Below are 21,850 nucleotides of genomic sequence, written 5' to 3' on the forward strand. Positions count from 1 at the left end.
CTACCACACGCACACACACACAACCCACTCACCCCCCACACACACATGCCCACACACACCCCCACACATACACACACCCCCACACATACACCCCACATACACACCCCACACATTCAGTCACACATTGCACACACATGCTCCACACTTGCACACATGCACACACACACTCACACACATATCGTACACACACACTCCACACACACACACAAACCACACACACACACGTGCACACACACACACCCACTCACACCTCCCACACCCACACTCAAACAACCCATACACAAACACATGTGCACACATACACCCCCACACACACCCAACACACACACACACTCACTGCACACAAACCACACACATGCACACATGTGTGCATGCACACACATACATAAACCCCCGTGCGCGAATGCACACATACACTACACACAAACATGTGCACACACACGTCACTCACTCACACTCACACACCCCATTCTTGCATACACACACTCGCACACTGCACACACGCACACATGCACACCTGTGTGCACTCACAGACATGCACACGTGCACACACACACACCCACACACACCTCCCACACCCACACTCACACAACCCACACAAAAACACACGTGCACACACATCCCCACACACATGCACACCACACACTCACACACACTCACACAACCAACACACAAACACACACACCCCCCCACACACACACACACACTCACACATCGCACACACACCCCCCACACATGCACACCTGCACACACATTCAAAAACACACATATCCTACCACACGCACACACACACAACCCACTCACCCCCCACACACACATGCCCACACACACCCCCACACATACACACACCCCCACACATACACCCCACATACACACCCCACACATACAGTCACACATTGCACACACATGCTCCACACTTGCACACATGCACACACACACTCACACACATATCGTACACACACACTCCACACACACACACAAACCACACACACACACACACGTGCACACACACACACCCACTCACACCTCCCACACCCACACTCAAACAACCCATACACAAACACATGTGCACACATACACCCCCACACACACCCAACACACACACACACTCACTGCACACAAACCACACACATGCACACATGTGTGCATGCACACACATACATAAACCCCCGTGCGCGAATGCACACATACACTACACACAAACATGTGCACACACACATGTCACTCACTCACACTCACACACCCCATTCTTGCATACACACACTCGCACACTGCACACACGCACACATGCACACCTGTGTGCACTCACAGACATGCACACGTGCACACACACACACCCACACACACCTCCCACACCCACACTCACACAACCCACACAAAAACACACGTGCACACACATCCCCACACACATGCACACCACACACTCACACACACTCACACAACCAACACACAAACACACACACCCCCCCACACACACACACACACTCACACATCGCACACACACCCCCCACACATGCACACCTGCACACACATTCAAAAACACACATATCCTACCACACGCACACACACACAACCCACTCACCCCCCACACACACGTGCCCACACACACCCCCACACATACACACACCCCCACACATACACCCCACATACACACCCCACACATACAGTCACACATTGCACCCACATGCTCCACACTTGCACACATGCGTACACACACTCACACACATATCGTACACACACACTGCACACACACACAACCCACACACCCCCCACACACACGTGCACACACACACCTCCACACACACACACCCCACACACACCCCACACATACAGTCACACATCGCACACACATGCTCCACACTTGCACACATGCACACACACACACTCATACACATATCATACACACACACTCCACACACACACACAAACCACACACCCCCCCACACACACACATGTGCACACACACACACACACCCACTCACACCTCCCACACCCACACTCACACAACCCACACACAAACACATGTGCACACACATCCCCACACACATGCACACCCCACACACACACTCACACACACTCACAAAACCCACACACAAATACACACACACCCCACATGCACACACCACCCCCTACACACACACTCACACATTGCACGCACACACCTCACACATGCACACCTGCACACACACTCACAAACACAAATATCCTACACCCACACTCGACACACACACAACCCACACACCTCCACACATACACGCGCAGATAAACACATACACCCCCACACACACAGACACACACACACATGTGCACACACACACACCCCACACACACCCCACATAGACACACACATCACACGCACATGCTCTACACATGCACACATACACACTCACACACACATATCCTACACACACTCCACACACACATATCCTACCCACAACACACACACACAAACACACCCCACACACATAAACACACATGCACACACACACCCAGATGCACATTCACACTCACACACACCCCACACACACATGCGCAGACACTCACACACCACACACACCCCCCCACACACATGCACACACGCACACACACTCACACACCACACACACCCCCACACACATGCACACACACACACACGTGCACACTCACACACCTTCACACACCACACACACACACACTCACATTGTCTCACACACACACACAATCACACACAGACACCCCGCTTACACCACCCCAGACACACACACGCGTGCACATTCACATACACACATACATACACAAACACATTCGCACACAAACACATACACACACACACGCGCATACAAACACACACATATCCCACACATACACTCTGCACCCCTCACACACACACACACACACACACACACACACACACACACACACACACACACACACACACACACACACACACACACACACACACACACATGAACACACACTTTCTCTTCTTTCTTTACACCTGCATTGTTACCAGATTCCAGCACTGGCTTCCTTTGCCTTCTTAATCATCTCCACTGTACGATTTATCCACAAAACCTGTTCATTTCTCTTGCCTCTGACTGGCATCCGCCAATCTTCCGCATCAGTCCATTATGCTTCACCTCACCTTGGCCCACCAATCCCACAAGGATTCCTGTCCTGCTCCTCCTACCTGTCTTCTTTCACTGGCTTCTCTCATCTGCAGCCCAAGTCTTTACTAAGGATTTCAGCCTGAAACATCAACCATTCTCCTTCTCCCACCGATACCACTCGACGGGCTGAGATCCTCCAGTCGAATTTGTATGACTGGGTAGAGGGTACCTAGGCTGGAAAACTCTGCGATACAAGCTCAGTCTCTCAGCTCTATTCTAGTTATTCTTTGTTAGTTCCCATTCCATAGGTGTGTTGACGAATTTGTATGGCATAGTGCTACAGCAGTCAATGCTGTATCTTCGCAGCTTCAATCTTGACCTCCAGTACTGCCTGTGCGGAGTGTGTACATTCTCCCTGTGATCATGTGGGCTCCTCCAGGTGATTCTGTTTCCTCCCACAACCCAAGGGCATGTGGTATGGTCCATGAATTGGATTGTGTTTATTGATTGTGTCAGAGTATATAGATATGTTTTTGGGAGATAAATTGGCGCAGGTTTGTTAGTGTAGGTCACATACAAACACTTTAAAACAGATTTTATTTAAAATACTGGAGCTCTGCCCTATGCTAGACATGTCGGGGCCTCAGAGCTTTTGCAAGAGCTTTGAAGAGTGCTCAGGAGACTTCACTAATGGATTGTTGTTTACAAAAGGCAACAGATGAAAGATCTTGTTGGAGCTGCTTCTGTCTGGAAGAGAACTTGCTGTTCTAAGAGGGTCATGTGGTTTTGCAAGAAGAGAGAGTAAAAAAGGCTTTCTCTCAGTGAGAGAGAGGGAGTGAGAGAGAGAGAGAGAGAGAGAGAGAGAGAGAGAGAGAGAGAGAGAGAGAGAGAGAGAGAGAGACATTACAGTGATACAGCCAGCAGAAGTAACTGGGACTGGAACAGGACAAGCTGGTAAGTTTATGGAAAGCCCCAGTTGGAAGATGGCCTGGTCAAAACTGTTGTGGTTCATGCAAGAGGAGAGGACTGGCAGTCTAATGTTTCACGTGGAATAAGTGAAACAAAAAGGAACTCTGTGATATCCTGAAAGAAAGAGGTAATCATCTGGAGAACCCTGAAGGGGCAAGTTTGTCAGCAAGACACTGGAGTGGCTGTTGGAAATAAATCAATTGTGGGTGTTCTTGAACAACAAATCTCTCTCTGAAAACTGAAATGAACCTTCCTGAGCGATAACCATTTACCTTTCAAGCACCAAAACCTGGTGAACTTTATAAATGTTAAATTCTGTGCACAGTATAAGAATTTCCTGCAACCAGTGAACTTGGAGGAATGAGAAGTGAGATTGGACTGCAAACCAAAGAACTTTTCTGAACTTACTCACACATTCCATACATGTGCGCTGAGAATTAGAAGGGGGTTAAGTTCGGTTAATTAAGTCAATAGTGATAAGTGAAAGTTTGATTCTGTTTCCATGTTTAAAGCAACTTTTGTTTAAGTCACCATTTGTCTTGGTGAATATCTACTGCTGCTGGGTTTAGGGGTCCTCTGGGCTCATAACATGATCTAGAGGAGGTGATGGGTGTATAAGAGAGCATAAGTCATGGCTATTTACAAATATGGGAGATGGAACGAGCCTGATGGGGTTTGCTTTTCTGAGAGTTGGCATGGAGCTGAGAGCTTCCTCCTCTGTCAAATAAGTATGATAATGTAAAACGGTTGCTGACATTTCAGTTGTTGCTCATGTTTACTTCCTTCGGCTTGCTGGCCTGCCAGCATCCATTTGGCACTATCACATAACATCGATTATCTTTCATGAAGGCAGTCAGACTGAAATTACCTGGTGCCTGTGAAAATGCAATTTTCTCTGGTGGGGTTCCTGGGAACAAAGTCCTGGAGGACTGAGACCCATCATCCCAGCTTGTTAGCTTATTACATCAGATCAGCTAATTCAATGCAGACCATCTATCAAAACCAGTGCCCTGGTATCCATTCTACCACAGGCCTTTATAACATTTATAAAGTTCACCAGGTTTTGGTGCTTGAAAGGTAAAGTGAAGAATGTGAAACTATCCCAAAATGTGATCTTATCTAACTATCCATAATTCAGTCAAATGCAGAAACTATGCCAATTGACCCCTACTGCGGAGACCACGGGAAAAATGGCTTAATGCAGCAAAACATCAGCGCTTCCTCAGAGAAACCAGGGGATCTCAGCAGGGTAAACTTTGTGTGGTGGTGTAATGGAGTTGATATAAAGTCATTTTGCAGCTCTCCTGATTTTTATTCGAATAAACTTGTTGGGAGGCAAAATGTGAAACTGTTAAGCCATCTCATTATGTCCATTTGCACAGTTTCTGAAGGTTAAAGCCTGCTGACTTGTGCACTGGAAAGGAGATCGTCTGAAGCACAGACTGAAACTGATACTGCCAAGGGTGCAGTGTCCATGAAGTCCTGGACATTTTGCAGCTCAGCACATCACTTTGTTTTATTTTCTTTGATGAAGTTCTGTAAACGGAGACCTTTTTGCCTCCATGCTAATTCTGCTACTGTGCGCCTTGCTTTGCTTTCAACATAATAGAGCTTCTCCCCAAATGTAATTATCTCAGCTTTGCTAGTTTGACCTCTGCAGTGAATTAATTGATGGAGATGTGTCGGGTTTGGTTAGTCAACGGCTCCATTGTCATTGTATCCTGGGACTGCCCATGTGGTAGAAGACAAACTATTTCCAATTACATCTTCTCAGCTCTTAACGCAAACAATTCCAAATTCTCCATTTGTTCCTTGTAGCTCTCCAAGATTGTCAAATTGTTTTTCTTCTAACGATCAATTTGATGCATAGAATAGAAAAGTTAAGATGCAAAGCTGCCCACTACAGAAGTCTCGTTAGACAGCAATTGGAGCACCATGTGCATTTCTGGTCACCATCTGTGGGGGAATGCAAAAGAGATTTGCCAGGATGCGTGCCTGATGGAGGACTTCAGTTAGGAGAAGAGATGAGATGGGCTGATGTTGTTTTAACTGGAGCAAAGAAGGCTAGAGGGTGGCGTGAGCGAGGTTTAAGGGATAGGGTGGGTAATTGGAGTCTTTTTTCAGTAACAAGAGGGCATGTCTCAAGCGAGGTGCTTTCAAGGGGATTTGGGAGGAAAAATATTATTTTACACAGAGAGCAGTTGATAACTGGAACTCACTGAGTGAGAAGTTGATGGAGTTACATATAATCACTACATTGAAGAGGAGTGGAATGAAGAGGGAACTGAGGCAAACCCACTGTGCTTCTGTGTGTATTCACTTGCTGGGTTTTTCCCTATTTCCTTACGACACTGAGAGGCTATTCAGGCCTTTGTGCCTGCGCTAACTCACAAAGCACTCCAATTCCCCACTGAATTTATCTTTAACCAATTCTCCCCACCCCCCCAACCCCCCCCACCCCCCCCTGCTTTCAGCAGTGCCTGTGACATCCAACCACCCACTGCCGTATTAGGTCAAATTTATGGTGACCAATTATTCTGCCAACCTGCACGTTTTTTGGGGATAAGGGAGGAAATCCACATCGCCTCTGGAGACTCCAAACAGACATGAGTGGAGTTGCGCATTGAACCTGGGTCGCTGGCAGAGGCCGGCCTCAGCTCTACTAACCTTGCCACCAGGTGTTGGTAATATTTGCCAGCAAGTGCAAAAGGTGTTTCATTTTACACGCAGGAGTTTCTTTGTATAGAAAGCCATTGTTGTTTTTAACACAATACTCAGTGTCCTCAACAAAAGAGGGATCCAAAATATTTTTCTGGGCATTTTAGCCCTGTGACCAGTCATTCAGCTGTTGTTTCTGGTGGTGGTATTGTGACTTTGGACCACAAGAGGGCCTCACAGAGTCAATTCCAAAGGAAGGTTCCCTCATTCGAAGAAGCTGGTGTCAACAGTTCAATACGTCCCAGTGACTTTCATCCCTCAGACTCTGGGAAATGCACCACCCCACTTCCTGAATTTGATTCTCCAGGTGCTTTATTTAATTTTCTTCAGATCTCAGTCCAATGTTGTGTAGATCCTCATCAGAATGGCACAGTGGAAGTTGGTCAGTCAGCGTCTGTGGAGGGAGAAGCAGCATTACAGGTTTACACCAAGAACTTTATTGAATACCTGCTGAGTGCTTCCAGAGTTTTCGGTTTTTATTTCAGATTTCCAACATCTGGAGCATTTGAATTTCCAACAACATTTCTGCAGCACTTTAACCAGGGCTGTTAAACAAAAAAAATCTGCAGATGCTGGGTCTGAGTGTAGTGAACAAAAGTGCTGGAGAAACTCAGCAGGTCATGCATTATCCATAATAAATGGCAGTCAACTATCAGGCCTGAACCCTTCATCAGGAATGCAATTATTCAGTAAGTTTAACAAGTCCTTGGAGAAGATTCAAAAGGAAATTGATAAGAAGAGGCGAGGATCGAGGCCTCTCAATTTGGCGCAGAGAATATGTGATCAATCAACATAGGATGACTGAAGCCTGAAGATGCTGGAATCTGGGCAAAAATAAAACTGCTGAAGGAATTGCGCAGGGTGTGAGGGGTGACGAGGAAAGAATTTACAATGTTTGGACTTACTGATGTAGAAGAGGGAGATCTACCAGATACTGTAAATGAGGTCACAGGAGATCCATGTCAATCTTTACCTCATATGGAAATCCTGCTTACGTCGATGCATGTTGGCAAGGAAGTAGGTACATGAGCAAGAGTCACAGATCTTGTAACTAGTGCTGGGGTCAGACAGAGGGATGTAGGGAGGGATGAGAGGACCAGGGAACCATGGAGAGAGTCATCCCTGTGGAAAGGGGTGTGGGTGGAGTGGAGATGTGGAGAAGGTGGAGAAACCCGGACTCTTTGCCATCGGGTGGAGAAGGTGAAGAAGAAATTTGAGAAAGATGTTCAAAGTTTGACAGGTTTTAATGGAGTGAAAATTGAGAAATGGTTTTCTCTGCCAGGAGGGCTGGAAAACCAGAGAACAGATTTCAGACAGCTAGCAAAAGAACCAGTGAGGAGGACTTTTGTAGTATTTTTTGTATGGTGAGACCTAGAATCCAAAGACATAGGAGAAATTTAATGGAGTCTTTTGAAAAGCCAGGATAAAAATTTGGTAAACACTACTTCCAAGTCTTGTTGGGAAGTTGGGCTGATGAAGTCAACCTGTCAGTTCCAATGCCCTTCTCCTGTGCTATTTTTCAACAGAAGTGCAAAAAAGAGTTGGTGGGATTTCCAACCCCTGATTCCATCCCTCACTTTAGGTGAATCATGTGCATGTTTTTACATTTGACATCTAGCTTTTGTTGCATTCTGTGCCTTCATTCCAGGATAAATGATTTATCAGCTGCCTTGGAGACACTCAAGATACAGAATGCTGAGAAGGAGCAAACTATCACCTCGCTCAACCATACCCTGGAGAAGTTGGTAGGTGTGGCTGCCCTGACTTGTCACCAAGCTTGTGATCCATCAACAGAGGATGTCTGGAGAGACACAAGCCTGCAGATGCTGGAATCTGGACAAAAATAAAACTATTGAAGGAATTGAGAAAGGTGTAAAGGGTGGGGAGGAAGGAATTATCAATGCTTGGTCTTACTGGTGTCGAGGAGGGAGATCTACTGGATACTGTAGATTAGGTCAAAGGAGGTGCATGTCAATTTCTGCCTCACATGGAAAGGCTGCTTAAGTCCACGCATGTTGGCAAGGGAATAAGTACGGGACCAAGAGTCACAGATACTGTAATTAGTGCTGGGACAGAGGGAGGGATGAGTGGACCAGGGAGCCATGGAGAGCGTAGTCCCTGTGGAAAGGGGTATGGGCGGAGGGGAGATGTGGCTCTCAGCAGGATCCCATTGCAGCTGGCTAAAATAATGAAGGATGGTGCTGGCCAGTAGGGTAAAACATGAGGGCAAAGGAAACTTGACCTCTGTTCTGTTTCAAAGTGGTCGGTGGGAGGGGAAAGGTGGTGGGGGAAATGGAGGATATGTGATATGGTGGCTCCATCAAGCACAGCAGAAGGTAAGCCATGCCCCCTGATAAAGGATGACATCTCTGATGTCCCGGAATGGAAGGCAGGAACAGTATGAGGCAGTCCAGCTCTTAAAGATTCTTTCCCAAAATGTCTTTGCATCATATTTTTCCAGAAAATCCTGGGTCAACAAAACTAATTGAAGAAAATTTTAAAGAAACACAATAATTACACAAACTAATGCAGTTCCTGGCTTTAGGCATCGCATAATGCAGTTCCTAGCTTTACGCATTGCACAACGCAGTTCCGAGCTTTAGGCATCTCATAATGCAGTTTTCCTGGAAAACCCAGCAAGGATGTTGAGGTTTCAATCATGTCCCTGAGTTCTTTGTCACTCAGTTTAATTTAACTAATTTAATTTAATTTATTTTTAAAATTTAGACATACAGTACGGTAACAGGCCATTTCAGCCCACGAGTCCGTGCTGCCCAATTACACCCAATTAATCTACACCCCTTGTACACTTTGAAATGTGGGAGCCCCCGGCAAAAACCTACCAGTCATGGGGAGAGCGTGCAAACTCTCTTGGGATTCGAACCCAAGTCCTGAACGCTGGTACTGTAACAGCGTTGCCCTAACTGCTACGCTAAGTGTGCCACCCCACAGTTGGGTAGAAACTCATACCATCAGTCAAAGAAAATGATTTTAAAACTCCCACTCCAAGTTCGAATTTGGGGATTATTTAATGGATTATGTGTAAAAGTTTCAACTTTGAAATTAATATGATGATGACGTCACTAATGTTTCACCCAAATCATTTTTTGTTTGTACTGCCTTAATAGGGCATGTCTTCAAATGGTTTAGCTTCCCCTGATGAGAGAATGTGTTGAAAACCATGTGATAATGAGCCATATTGAAGGATATTCTTTCTATTTGGACTTTTATTACATTACCTCTGCCTAAGGAGTAATTGCCCACATCATAATCAGGATGGTTTACAAGGTAGACTATGGGTGTTCATCTTTGATTATAAATGGTGGGCTATTGATTTTCTCTGCTGGAAATTTACAAGACAAGGTCAATACCCATTATGTCATATCCTGTCCCGCATCGGACTTGTCAGCCACAAACGAGCCTGCAGCTGACGTGGACTTTTTACCCCCTCCATAAATCTTCGTCCGCGAAGCCAAGCCAAAGAAAGAATATCCACTGAAGCAGACTCTGTCAGCAGGTCTTATGTCTGGAGCTACATCGCCAATGAGTGCATCCAATGGCGGTGGAGATTATTATAACATGTCTTGCTTCTACAAAATGGGCAGAAACAGATGACAACATTGGGAAGGGCCATTGAGAATGAAGTCAGTAAATGTTGAGGTATTTTGCATTCCTGGACCCACTTAGCCAATCCTAGTTCTAAGATTCTTCCATTTATTTTTAAGATTTCTGCTTCAGATTCTGGTCGCCTCGTAAGAATAAATTACATAAATTTCATAGCCTCATCTTCAACTTTATGGTAACTCTCAATAGCTATTAGAAATTGGCTGCTTAAAGCTATGTTTGGAATGTGTGAAGGGGGCAATTAAATACTTTTTTTCTGGTTAAGAGTGTAAAATTATCCACGTTGGTGTGAAGAACAGATGTTGCTTTAATAATTTAATAATTTAATAATTAGCAAGAGCTAACTTCGCAGACTTGGGTATCCCTCAATAAGAGAAAAAGGTATAAAGTCGATGGGGGACTCCAGATTCTTCTTCATTTTGTTTTGGAGTAAAATGATCCTTGCTTCAGAGATTTTCCGGATATTTTTAAAACTTGCTTTTGTGAACAGACTGTGGTGGTGCTAAATTAAAAAAGGAGGAATTTGCTTCTTCATGTTCCAACTGTAATTGTGCAGGTTGCTGGAATTTTCTGCTGTCTTTTTGATCTGAACAAACACTTGTCAGCCCCTCTTCATGGAATTTTTAATTAACAGTTGGAGAAGGAAATGTTTGTCGCTGGTCCAACGTTTCACAGAATTTTCTTTGCCAGGTTTGAATTGCTAATTGATTTTTGGCTGCTGACAGGAATCGGGAAAAACTGAAGTTACAAGTGAAACCCAGACCAACGAAGTGCTAAGGATCGAGGTAGAATCCTTACACCAGACCTTGCACAGCATTGGTCAGGTACGAATAAATGGGGCTCAAGGCATGAGAGGGGCCTTAGTTGAAATTTTCACATACTGAGATATAGCAAAAAGCTTTGTTTTGTGTGCTATCAGGCAAATCAACTCACACGACAACAAGTAAATAAATAACCATGTAAGGAGTATTCAAATAATGTGGGATAGCAATAGTTCTTAACCTATTTCTTTCCACTCACATACCCCTTTAAGTAATCCCTATGCCATTGGTGCTCTGTGATTAGTAAGGGATTGCTTACTGTGGGTGGAAAGAAAAAGTTTGAAAACCCACGTTTTAATCGTACCTCATTGACTCATTATGTGCACGGTTTCATAACTTCAAAGGAAATGGGCCAATGACAATTTTTCTCAAACAAAATATTTCAATAACAATAAGGTCTAGAGCAGTGATTCTCAACCTTCCCTTCCCACTCACATCCCACCTTAAGCAATCACTTACTAATCACAGAGCGCCAATAGCATAGGGATCACTTAAAGTGGGATGTGAGTGGGAAGAGAAAGGTTGAGAACCACTGATATATAGTTAAAAGCAATGCATCATCTATTGTCAAGGGATGATTAATTTATGGGTCTGATCACATCGGGAAAGAAACTGTCCATGAATCTGGAGGTTTGTTTTTTTTTTCAGATTAAATGTTTTAATTTAAGCATACAAAATGGCAGCAGGCCCTTTTGGCCCACAAGTTCGTGGCTCTCCATTAACCTTCACCCGGCATGTTTTTGAACAGTGGAAGGAAACCATAGCCCCCTGGGGATAACCCACGCAGACACGAGGAGAACGTACAAACCCCTTACACACAGTACGGGATTCGAATCCCACGCCTGATTGCAGGTGCTCAACAGTGTTGTGCTAACCACTACACCTACAGGGCCATCCAAGTATTTTCTTCTGTTTGATGAAAGGGGAGAAGAAAATGTGACTAGGGTGGGATGGGTCCTTTATTAGGTTAGCAGCTTCCCGAAGATGGCTGGTTGGTTTGTGTATGGCCTGGACTGCATTTACAGCTTTCTGCTCATTCCTGGGGTCTTGGGCAGAGCTGTTCCTGTACCAAACCATGATGTATCCAGGCAAGATACTTTTGATGGTGCATCTGTGAAGGTTGGTGAGGGACCTCAGGGACACACTGACTTTCCTCAGACTTCCAATCTATTGACCTGCTCTTCAAAAATATGCTGTAATGTTACGGGCCCAGAGGACCCCAAAACCCAGCAGCAATAGAAATTCACCAAGACAAATGGTTACTTAAACAAAAGTAGTTTTTAATTTTCTTTTAAATATCAAAACAGGATCAAACTTTAACTTATTACTATTAACTTAACTTATCCTAACTTAACCCCTTCTAATTCTAAGTGCACATGTATGTAATGTGTATAAGTTCAGAAAAGTTATTTGGCTCATAGTCCAATCTCACTTCTCACTCCTCCAAGTTCATTGCTTATACTGTGCACAGAATTTAACATTTATAATTTTCACCAGGCTCTGGTGGAAACGGTTAAATGGTTACCATTCAGGAAGGCTCTTGTTGGTTATCAGAAAGAGAGATTCATTGCACATTGGACATACACAAACTAATTTACTTCCATCAGTTACTTCAGTGTCTTGCCGAAGAAACTTGCCCCATCAGGGTTTTCCAAATGATAACATTTTCTCCTGCAGGTTAGTACAGAGTTCCTCTATTTTCCCTTATTTCAGGTGAAACACTCTAGCCAGCCATTTCCTTTTGTATGGACCACAAGGGTTTCCAACAGGCAGAACTCAGAATTCACAACCTGTCTTCAAAATGGGGTTTTTAAAACAAGCTGCCAGTTTATCATGCTGCAAAACCATTCTCTCTCTCTCTCTCTCCCTCTCTCTCTCTCTCTCTCTCTCTCTCTCTCTCTCTCTCTCCCCCTCTCTCTGCAATTGCAAAACCACATGACCTTCTTAGAACAGCAAACTGGATTCCGACAGATTGCAGCACCAGACCCAAACTTCTGAGTCCGTTCATCTGTGGTGTTCAAATCCATTAGTCCACAACATTTAAAATTAACACCTATTGTAAAGTCTTTCAGCAAATCAGTTGGATTTGAGCAGAGCTCTTGCATCTTACATGAGATCTGTTTCGTGAAATGTTTGTGGTTTGTGACCTACGCTAAAAAACCCCAATCTAACTCTTCCAAAAACATATCTATGCATAATATAAAATATGCTATAATCCGTCACAGCATTGGTCAGTAGTCAGCTTAGAGCATGACGTTAGTGACCAGGGACTTTTAAGGGAGTGGAGAGAGAGAGGAATTGAATGCTTGGTGGAACTATCAATGAGAGCTGAATAGTAACATATAAGGAATGGGAACAGGATTAGACCATTTGGTTTGGTGCCTGTTCATCATTCAGAAAGATCATGACCAGTTTGTTCACTCAGTGCCACTTGCCTGCATGGACCCCATATCTATTGATCAACATCTCGACTACCTTCTGTGTCTCCCAGGGTACAGACCTTTCCAAAGACGCACTGAAAGGCCTGGGAGATAAGAGGCCCATCTAACATGTACAGAAACAGTAAATATCTTAGCACTTGAAATTCTCATTGTTACATTAATCATAGACTGCATTGTCACCATAAAATGTCTGTCTGCACGATCACAAAATCACTATTTTTCCTTATTTATAATCTTATAAGTACTTTTTGTTTTTATTCTCTCTTTTTAATTCAATGTCTGTGTCAGACACATTGTAGATTGACTACAAAAATTTAATTTTTGACTCCATTTAAATATCCTATTGTAATTAATTTTTATGAAGTGCCAGTTTAACTGGAGCAAGAATTTCCATTGTACAATGTGAATGACAATGAACTCATTAGCATTAAATCTGTGGCTGCTGTTTTGATCGCACTCAAAACAATAATTTGCACTCATTTTACTGTTCTTCTTTGCCAGGTTGCTATTGCTGATGTGGAAATTAGTTCTCTGTCCAGAGAAGGAGCACCTGAAGGGACTGAGGCTGACGCTGGCAGACTAGGGTCACCTGTCGCACTGGGGTCCCCTGTGCTCCGAATGCCTTCTGCCCGACGATGCAGGACACCGCGGCGCAGCCTATCCCCATCCGCTGACGATCCCACGCTGTCTATGGTGCAGACGGCCCTGCAAAGGCGGCAACTGGAGGTGCAGGTAGTTGTCCTCAGCTGCAACTTCAGTATCGCAGTAAAGAAGGCACTCGGTCGGGAAAGGCCTTTTGGGATTCCATTCCAGAGTGTAGAGAAGGGAAACCTATTCATAGTGCTCGGTTCTTATGTGGTCACACATTTCAGAAGCAGGGTTTCATTGTGCATTCATTAGGGTGTTACACTGATTGTGCAAGCAGTCAAAGACCAAAAATAATCTTCTGGAGGACCTCAGCCCATTGAGTACATTAATGGGAATGGTTGACACTTCAGCATGGACTTGGACCAAGGAAATGCTGACCATTCTTTATCTCCCATTGAAACTGCTCATCTTGCTGAGAACCTCCAGCAGATTGTTTTTTTGGCTCTGGCTTCAAGCATCTGCCATGTGTCCCCTATCCAAAGAAAGGTTTCACTTATGGCTGGACTGTCCCCGGGACTTATACTTAAACATGGGAATTTTGAATATAATCCATCTTTAGCACCACGAGGGCAGCGCGGTTAGCATAGTGGTTGGTGCCATGCTGTTACAGCACCAGCGATCAGGACAAGGGTTCGAATCCCACACTGCCTGTAAGAAGTTTGTATGTTCTCCTGTGTCTGCGTGGGCTTCCTCCAACCATTTAAAATGCACCAGGGGTTGTAGGTTAATTGGGTGTACCAGTAAGTGGGTGACATGGGCTTGCAGGCCGAAATGGCCAGTTACCATGCTGTATGTCTAAATTTAAAATTTAAACATTTATCTCATGCACCAATCCATCATCATTAACACCAATTCCCCAAGGTCGACCATGCACCTTTCTCAAAGACCAGACCAGCATCTGGGAAGGTTAATAATCATTGTGTTAGATTATTTCAGACGTGCATGGTCATTTGGTCAACTACGAAAATCTCAGTCAGTGAGCCTGGAAAATTATTTATTATCACTGAAACACTAAGCATCTGGGCTGAGCAGGCACTTCTGCCTAAAATCAGAAAATGTTTTAATTGGACTCGGCAATTTAGGCAGAATCCAAGGAGAGTAACGGTCAGTCAGGGCTCCTTATCAAGACTTAATGCTTTAATCAATTCTGGATATCCTTCACTTTAATGAGCACAGGTTCTGCACTGGATAAGTAATTCAAGGCACATAAGAGAGAAAGATCTGCATTTGACGACTGAGAAGTGATGGGAGGAAACAATGAAACAATCAGCTCACCTCCATCGTTCTGCTTCAAGGTGCTGGGCAGGATTTGGAGCTTCACAATGTGATCCTTAAACTGCAGTGATCATCCTCCATTCCCATCTCCACTTTTTCTTGTTCACCGCGATTCAAAGGCATCCTTACATACCTATGGTCGCAAAAATTTTGACTAGTGAAGCAATCCTGTTTATGGTTCTTATTCAAAAAGAAAGAGAAAAGAACAGATTACACAATAATTCTGTGAACTCTGTCCAACTGGGGTGGAGGGGAAGTGTTTGAAGTTGTCTGCATATAGTGAGGTGGAAAAAGTTGAACACATTTGATGTTGAGTCTTTCAAATGTTTTGCATTTAGAATAAGCCAAGAAGGATTATGGAGTTTGAGAAGATCATTTTTCTGGCACCTAGTAGCAGGTTATGTGTTACTGTGGGAGCAATGAGTGTATCAGCAGCCCTTTCATTCTCCCCTTTGCTAACCAGCATTGGGCCATGGGACACAAGAAGGTCTGTGCCCATGGGGACCTCCATGGGAGATATTGTGCAGAGGATTTTGAGGGAATAAATTATTCACTGCTGCCGGGGCCATTACCTTGGATTCAGGGCGATAGAACCATTCGATCAAATGTGTGTGGGAAGCCTGAATAAGGTGGAGCGAACCATGTTCAAAACATGGGAAGAAGGTTAGGTTCCCACGTGACAATGACTGGCAGGGCACATTGTATGTTTCAAAAAGCTGCAAAACTTCCTCCAGACAGAGTGGGAGTGCAAACATTAACCGCAATGAAGCTGGCTTGAGAGAGAATTTCTTAAATTTAAACATTCAGCATGGTAACAGGCCCTTTCGGCCCATAAACCCATATTGCCCAAATACACCGAATTCACCTACAACCCCGGGTGTGTTTTTACTGAAAGATGGGAGGAACTGGAGCACCCGGAGGAAATCCAAGCAGACACAGGAAAAACATACAAACTCCACACAATCAGCACGGAATTTGAACCTGGACCCCAATTGCTAGCCCTGTAACAGTGCTGTACTAACTACTATGGTAACCATGCCACCCGTCAGAAAGCAGTCATCTAGAGGCAGTGCGTGGGAGTTGAGAAATACGGTATTGAGCTTTGCTGTGATGCACTTCACAGTGTTGAAATAAACTTTGTCAGGCAAAACACCCAGTGAAGACTTATTGTAGATGAGAAAGTGAAAGATGGAAGCTTAACATGGGCTAAAATCAGAGAGAGGGATAAAACGTTGGGTCTCAGAGCAGTAATGGGTCAGTAATAAAAACGGAGATTATGAAAATCAACAGCATGTGAGTCAGCATCTGTGAAGAGAGGATCGTTTATAAAAGAACAAATCAAAACAGAAAATTCTGGAAAGATTGAGAAATCAGGAATCAGCTGTGGAAGGAGAAACAGTAAACATGACAAGTCAAAGACCCTTCATAATAAGTGTATTAGTCTAAGTGGCAGAAAAGTTGAGGAAAGCAGTGAATGGGAAAAAAGGGGGTGTCTAGAATAGGGAGAAATGATGGACAACCTATTGAATGGGCAGACAAGCTCCTTGGTCAGTGTCAGGTTTCCTAACATTGTGACACCTGTTTTAGAGCCCGGCCTAGAGCAGGCCGAGATGTACAGATGTAAGAAAAAGATGGAAAGAGAAGGATGGCAAGTGCACCAGTCAGCCCTGATACACATAGAAAGAACAAGCAAGCTCTCTGAAGTTGGGCAAAATTCAATACTGTGATCTGAGCAATTTATTCTGGACCACGAGCTCATGGTGACCAAATACACTCTTTTGAGAAACTCAAGTCTGGAGGAAATTGACACACTTGGAGAAAACCCCATGCAGTCATAGGGAGAGCGTATAAACTCTGGATTTACAGGTGTTGGTTCTTGAGCTTTCATTAAAACAGTGCAGGAGGCCAGAGACAGAGGGGTCAGAATGGGAACCAGATGCCGCTGGATAGTGAGAAGGGAAGAGGTGAAATGCTGAGGTGGGGGAATTTGAAGTGGGGGGAAGTTGAAGTGGGGGAGGTTGAAGGCAGGAGTTGAAGTGGGGGAGGTTGAAGTGGGGGAAAGTTGAAGTGGTAGATGGTGCCAAAAAAGCAGGCTCTGCTGCAAATTGAACACAGTGGTTCACAAAGCGATAGGCCAGGCTCTGGTATAGAGGAGGGCACCATGTAGGGCACGAGAAGTACAACTGAATCACTGTCTTATCTTGAGAGACTTTGTGCCCCTGGATAGTGAGAAGGAGAGAGGTGAAATGCTGAGGTGGGGTAAGTTGAAGTGGGGAAGTTGAAGTGGGGGGGAGTTGAAGTAGGGGAGGTTAAAGTGGGGGAATTTGAAGTGGAGGGATTTGAAGTGGAGGAGGTTGAAGTGGGGAAGTTGAAGTGGTGGGGTGTTGAAGTGGAGAGAGTTGAAGTGGTGAGGTTGAAGTGGGGGAAGTTGAAGTGGGGGTGTTGAAGTGGAGTGAAATTGAAGTGAGGGAGTTGAAGTGGGGGAGTTGAAGTGTGGGGAAGTTAAAGTGGGGAGTTCAAGTGGGGGAATTCAAGGGGGTGAGATTGAAGTGGGGGAGTTGAAGTGGTGAGGTTGAAGTGGGGGAAGTTGAAGGGGGGGTGTTGAAGTGGGGTGAAGTTGAAGTGTGGGGAGTTGAAGTGTGGGGAAGTTTAAGTGGGGAGTTCAAGTGGGGGGGTTCAAGGGGGTGAGGTTGAAATGGGGGAGTTGAATTGGGGGTAAATTGAAGTGGGAGGAGGTTGAAGTGGGGGGAAGTTGAAGTGGGGAGTTCAAGTAGGGGGGTTCCAGTGGGGGAGTTGAAGGGGGTGAGGTTAAAGAGGGGGAGTTGAATTGGGGGGAAGTGGGAGGAGGTTGAAGTGGGGGGAAGTTGAAGTGGGGGAGGTTGAAGTGGGGGAGTTGAAATGGGGGAGGTTGAAGGCGGGAGTTGAAGTGGGGGAGTTGAAGTGATGGGGTGGGTGGAGATCGGGGGTGGCTAATGGGTTTGGGAAGGTTTGGAGGGGTGTAGGTAGGGTTGAGGTTCCAGAGTGATGAAGGAGGGTTGCAGATTCTCACTGTTGAGGTATTGTGAATCGGAGGCAAGACAACTGGGGACATGCAGGAAAGATGCAAGAGATATCTTGATGGCAATGGCAAGATCATTTCATGTCCTTCAGCTTGAAGCCGCCTCTTACCACCTTCTCCAATTTACTGTGGTATCCATCAGTCATTGGGATGTTCCTTTTCACAATTTTCAGATGTTGGATGCTGGCCAGATCTGAAAGCATTATCTTTGACCCCTTCCTATCACTGGACAGTCTTATTTCATGGTCTTGTTCACTGTACACAGGAGAACTCAGGAAGGTGTATTTCAGTGACAGAAGGACTCACTCACACTGACATTGACTATTGATTATGATGCCTTTCACATTCAGGAAAGCCGATACTTATCACAGGGAAAAACAAAAATCACTACAATAATTGATCGGGTGACCATTTAAGTTGCTGAAGAGTTAAAACATTACAGACTGAGTTTCCTCATTTGAAGTCCAACTCCCACAGTCACAGACCACTGTCATTCAATCTTATCTTGTCAGTCTTTGTCAAACAAATGAATGAGTTACTGAAGAGACTTCTTTGACCACAGCCATGCTCTTCATATGTTTAATCGATAACTGGCCATTCAGAATGTAAACTGCTTTTCTTGAAAAGAAAATATAATCAAAAATGTGAAGGGTTATTTTCAGCGAATTATCAATTTGCAGGTCAGTGATGAATGATGAGAGTTTCGTGATGCAGGTTGGAAACATATTTTCCCCCAAACTTTTGTCCCTTATGCTGAGACACAACACCAGGGGCATAGGCCTTCTTTCATTCAGTTTCTTAACTTTCCCATTGAGCCTTCTTTTAGTTATGACAAATTTAATCTCACCACAGGTTGAATAGCCTTTGTTCTGCCCTGTCAGACACTCCCAGGTCAGGGATGGTGTGACACTATAACAGCGGCAGCGACCCAGGTTCAATCCCGCTCTGCCTGTAAGGAGGTTGTGTGTTCTGCCTGTGTCTGTGTGGGTTTCCTTCGGGGTCTCCAGTTTCCTCCCAAAAACATGCAAGGTTAATTGGGCAGCACAGGTTTCACGGGCTGTAATGGGCTTCCGCTGGGCTGCATCGTTAAAATCTTAAACTAAAAATTTAGATATAGAGTTGAGCTGTGTCCACTCACTGCTACCATGCCTTTTTCACAACTAGCCCCCAGTCGGGTCCAAAGACTCATTAACTACAGTGCATGTAATTGGTTTGGTAGAAAATTTGTGGATGCTTATCATTACTGACATATAATTTCATGACATTTGAAAAGGACTCGAGATGTTAGAATCTTTTGGAGCATAATTTACCATTCTTTAATGTGGTGCATGTGGTGACACAATAAATGCCTCATGCTTGAGTCCATTTATAATCAGTGAAGCATGGGCATTTTTTTCAGGAACTTTGTGGAAGAGTGGAAGCTGTTCAGGATGTTGTCAGCTCTTTGAGGAAGCAGCTGGAAGACAACGAGAGGGAACGGAGGCAGCTGGAGCAGAAACTAATCATGCTGAAAGGTGAAGCTGATGATGCAAACCGAGGCCGTGAAGATGCCAAGAGAGATGCAGGCCGCTACCGGTCCTCTCTGGAAATCCTCGGAAGGTGGGAGCTTATTACCTTCTGCTTGAAAAACAAATGAGCATGTGGATCACGTGCAGGAGTAGACCTCTCAGCGCCTCAAGCATGCCCTGCCATTTTATGTTTTTTTATGCCACCCAAATACCCCAATTTAATTACAGCCCCCTCGTATGTTTTGTAAGTTTGAAGCAAACCAGAGCCCCAGGGTGCACGGACAAACTCCTTACAGACAGTGCTGGATTTGAACCCCAGTTGCTGGTGCTGTTATAACATTGAGCTCACCAATGCGCTAACCTTCTCTCATTCCATTTCTTATTTCCCTTTTGAGCCTGATTTTAGTCATGAGAAGGTTTATCTTTGCTCTACGGTGTGTTGCAAACCGCATGAAGCTCCTTCCATTCTGCTCCATCTCTGTCTTAAATGGTGACCCCCCCCCCCCCCCGCTATAAAACTGCAACAGTTGATTCTCACAGAATCGGACACTTTGAACCCCACAGTTTGGCACTGGTCTGGCAACATTATGGCATTTCAGAAACATTTGCCAGGGGAGGGTTAGATTAATTGTAGTTGTGTAATAAGTGATTATTTAATAAGTATAGCAATAAATCCCAAAATGTTTCTGAAATGATGGCTGCCCTGTGACAGCCCTACCGGCCACGCACTGACAACCCTGCTGGCCACCCTGTGTCAGCCCCACTGGCCGCGCACTGACAGCCCCACAGGCCCCACTGGCCACCACCAGCCATGGAGGTTCTATCACAGGGCAGCCAGCAGGGATATCAGCACGCAGCTGATGGAGCTGTCACACAGTGGCCAATGGGGTTATCAGTGCACAGCTGGCAGATTTGTCCCAGGGCAGCCGGCAGGGCGGTAACAGGGTGGCCAGCAGGGCTGTCACAAGGCGGCCGGTGAAACGGAGTCGGCCAGCGGACAGTGATGGGGCAGCGAGCCAAAATGTCCAGCAGCAAAATTGTACTGACAATAACCACACCAGCAGTGTGAGTATAAGACAGCTTTAATAAACTAATATGTACACTAAGAGGTCTTGTCTCTCTGCAAGATGAACCTGGAAGGCTAGACTGTAGCTCTGGACTGCTTTATATACAAGGTCACCGGGATGACCCCTGGTGACCTAGTGGTGTAATTACATATTACCACATTCACCCCCCCCTTAAAAAAATTGTTATTCCCCCCCCCTCCCCATCCTCCTTCCCTTGTTTGTAAGTTCATGTCCAAAATTTTTCATGGCTTCCGTTGCCTTCTGGACCTCCTCGTGGTCTGCCTTTCGGCCTTTCTTGGTGGAGGTGTGGGAGTGGGAAGTACTAGATGGCCATGTGGCCATGTGGGCTGGGGATCCTCTTGTATGGGATTAGGTCCTGCCAACAAGTCTTGGGTGGTGATATTTTGTGGGGTGGGCGTACCCAGGGTCCTGATTTCTGGGGTGGGTGGTCTAGTCCTCTGGGGTGACTCGATGGACAACTGTTCTAGTGACTGCTGCTGCGCTCCTTGTAGAGATCTGTGTTTCCTCCGCATTGTTCACACATCCGACCGGTGCAAGATCCCTGGTGGCCACCGAGTCTTCTCTTCCATCTGGGAATGTGACGAAGGCATACTGAGGGTTCGCGCGCCTCA

At 45.2% G+C, this 21,850-nt stretch overlaps 1 protein-coding gene across 1 annotated transcript in view; it reads left to right on the forward strand.

The window, feature by feature from the left end:
* Window positions 1–21,850, forward strand: part of LOC138742224 (rootletin-like) — a 375,547-nt gene that overhangs the window by 228,375 nt on the left and 125,322 nt on the right. Inside the window, exons 10-13 of the mRNA XM_069896335.1 lie at window positions 8,425–8,521; window positions 11,126–11,224; window positions 14,164–14,394; window positions 20,043–20,242. Of these exons, the coding sequence (XP_069752436.1) occupies window positions 8,425–8,521; window positions 11,126–11,224; window positions 14,164–14,394; window positions 20,043–20,242 (627 nt within the window). The remainder of the gene's footprint in view (window positions 1–8,424; window positions 8,522–11,125; window positions 11,225–14,163; window positions 14,395–20,042; window positions 20,243–21,850) is intronic.

The sequence above is a fragment of the Narcine bancroftii genome, chromosome 9 (genome assembly GCF_036971445.1).
Source record: "Narcine bancroftii isolate sNarBan1 chromosome 9, sNarBan1.hap1, whole genome shotgun sequence".
Classification (NCBI taxonomy): Eukaryota; Metazoa; Chordata; class Chondrichthyes; order Torpediniformes; family Narcinidae; genus Narcine; species Narcine bancroftii.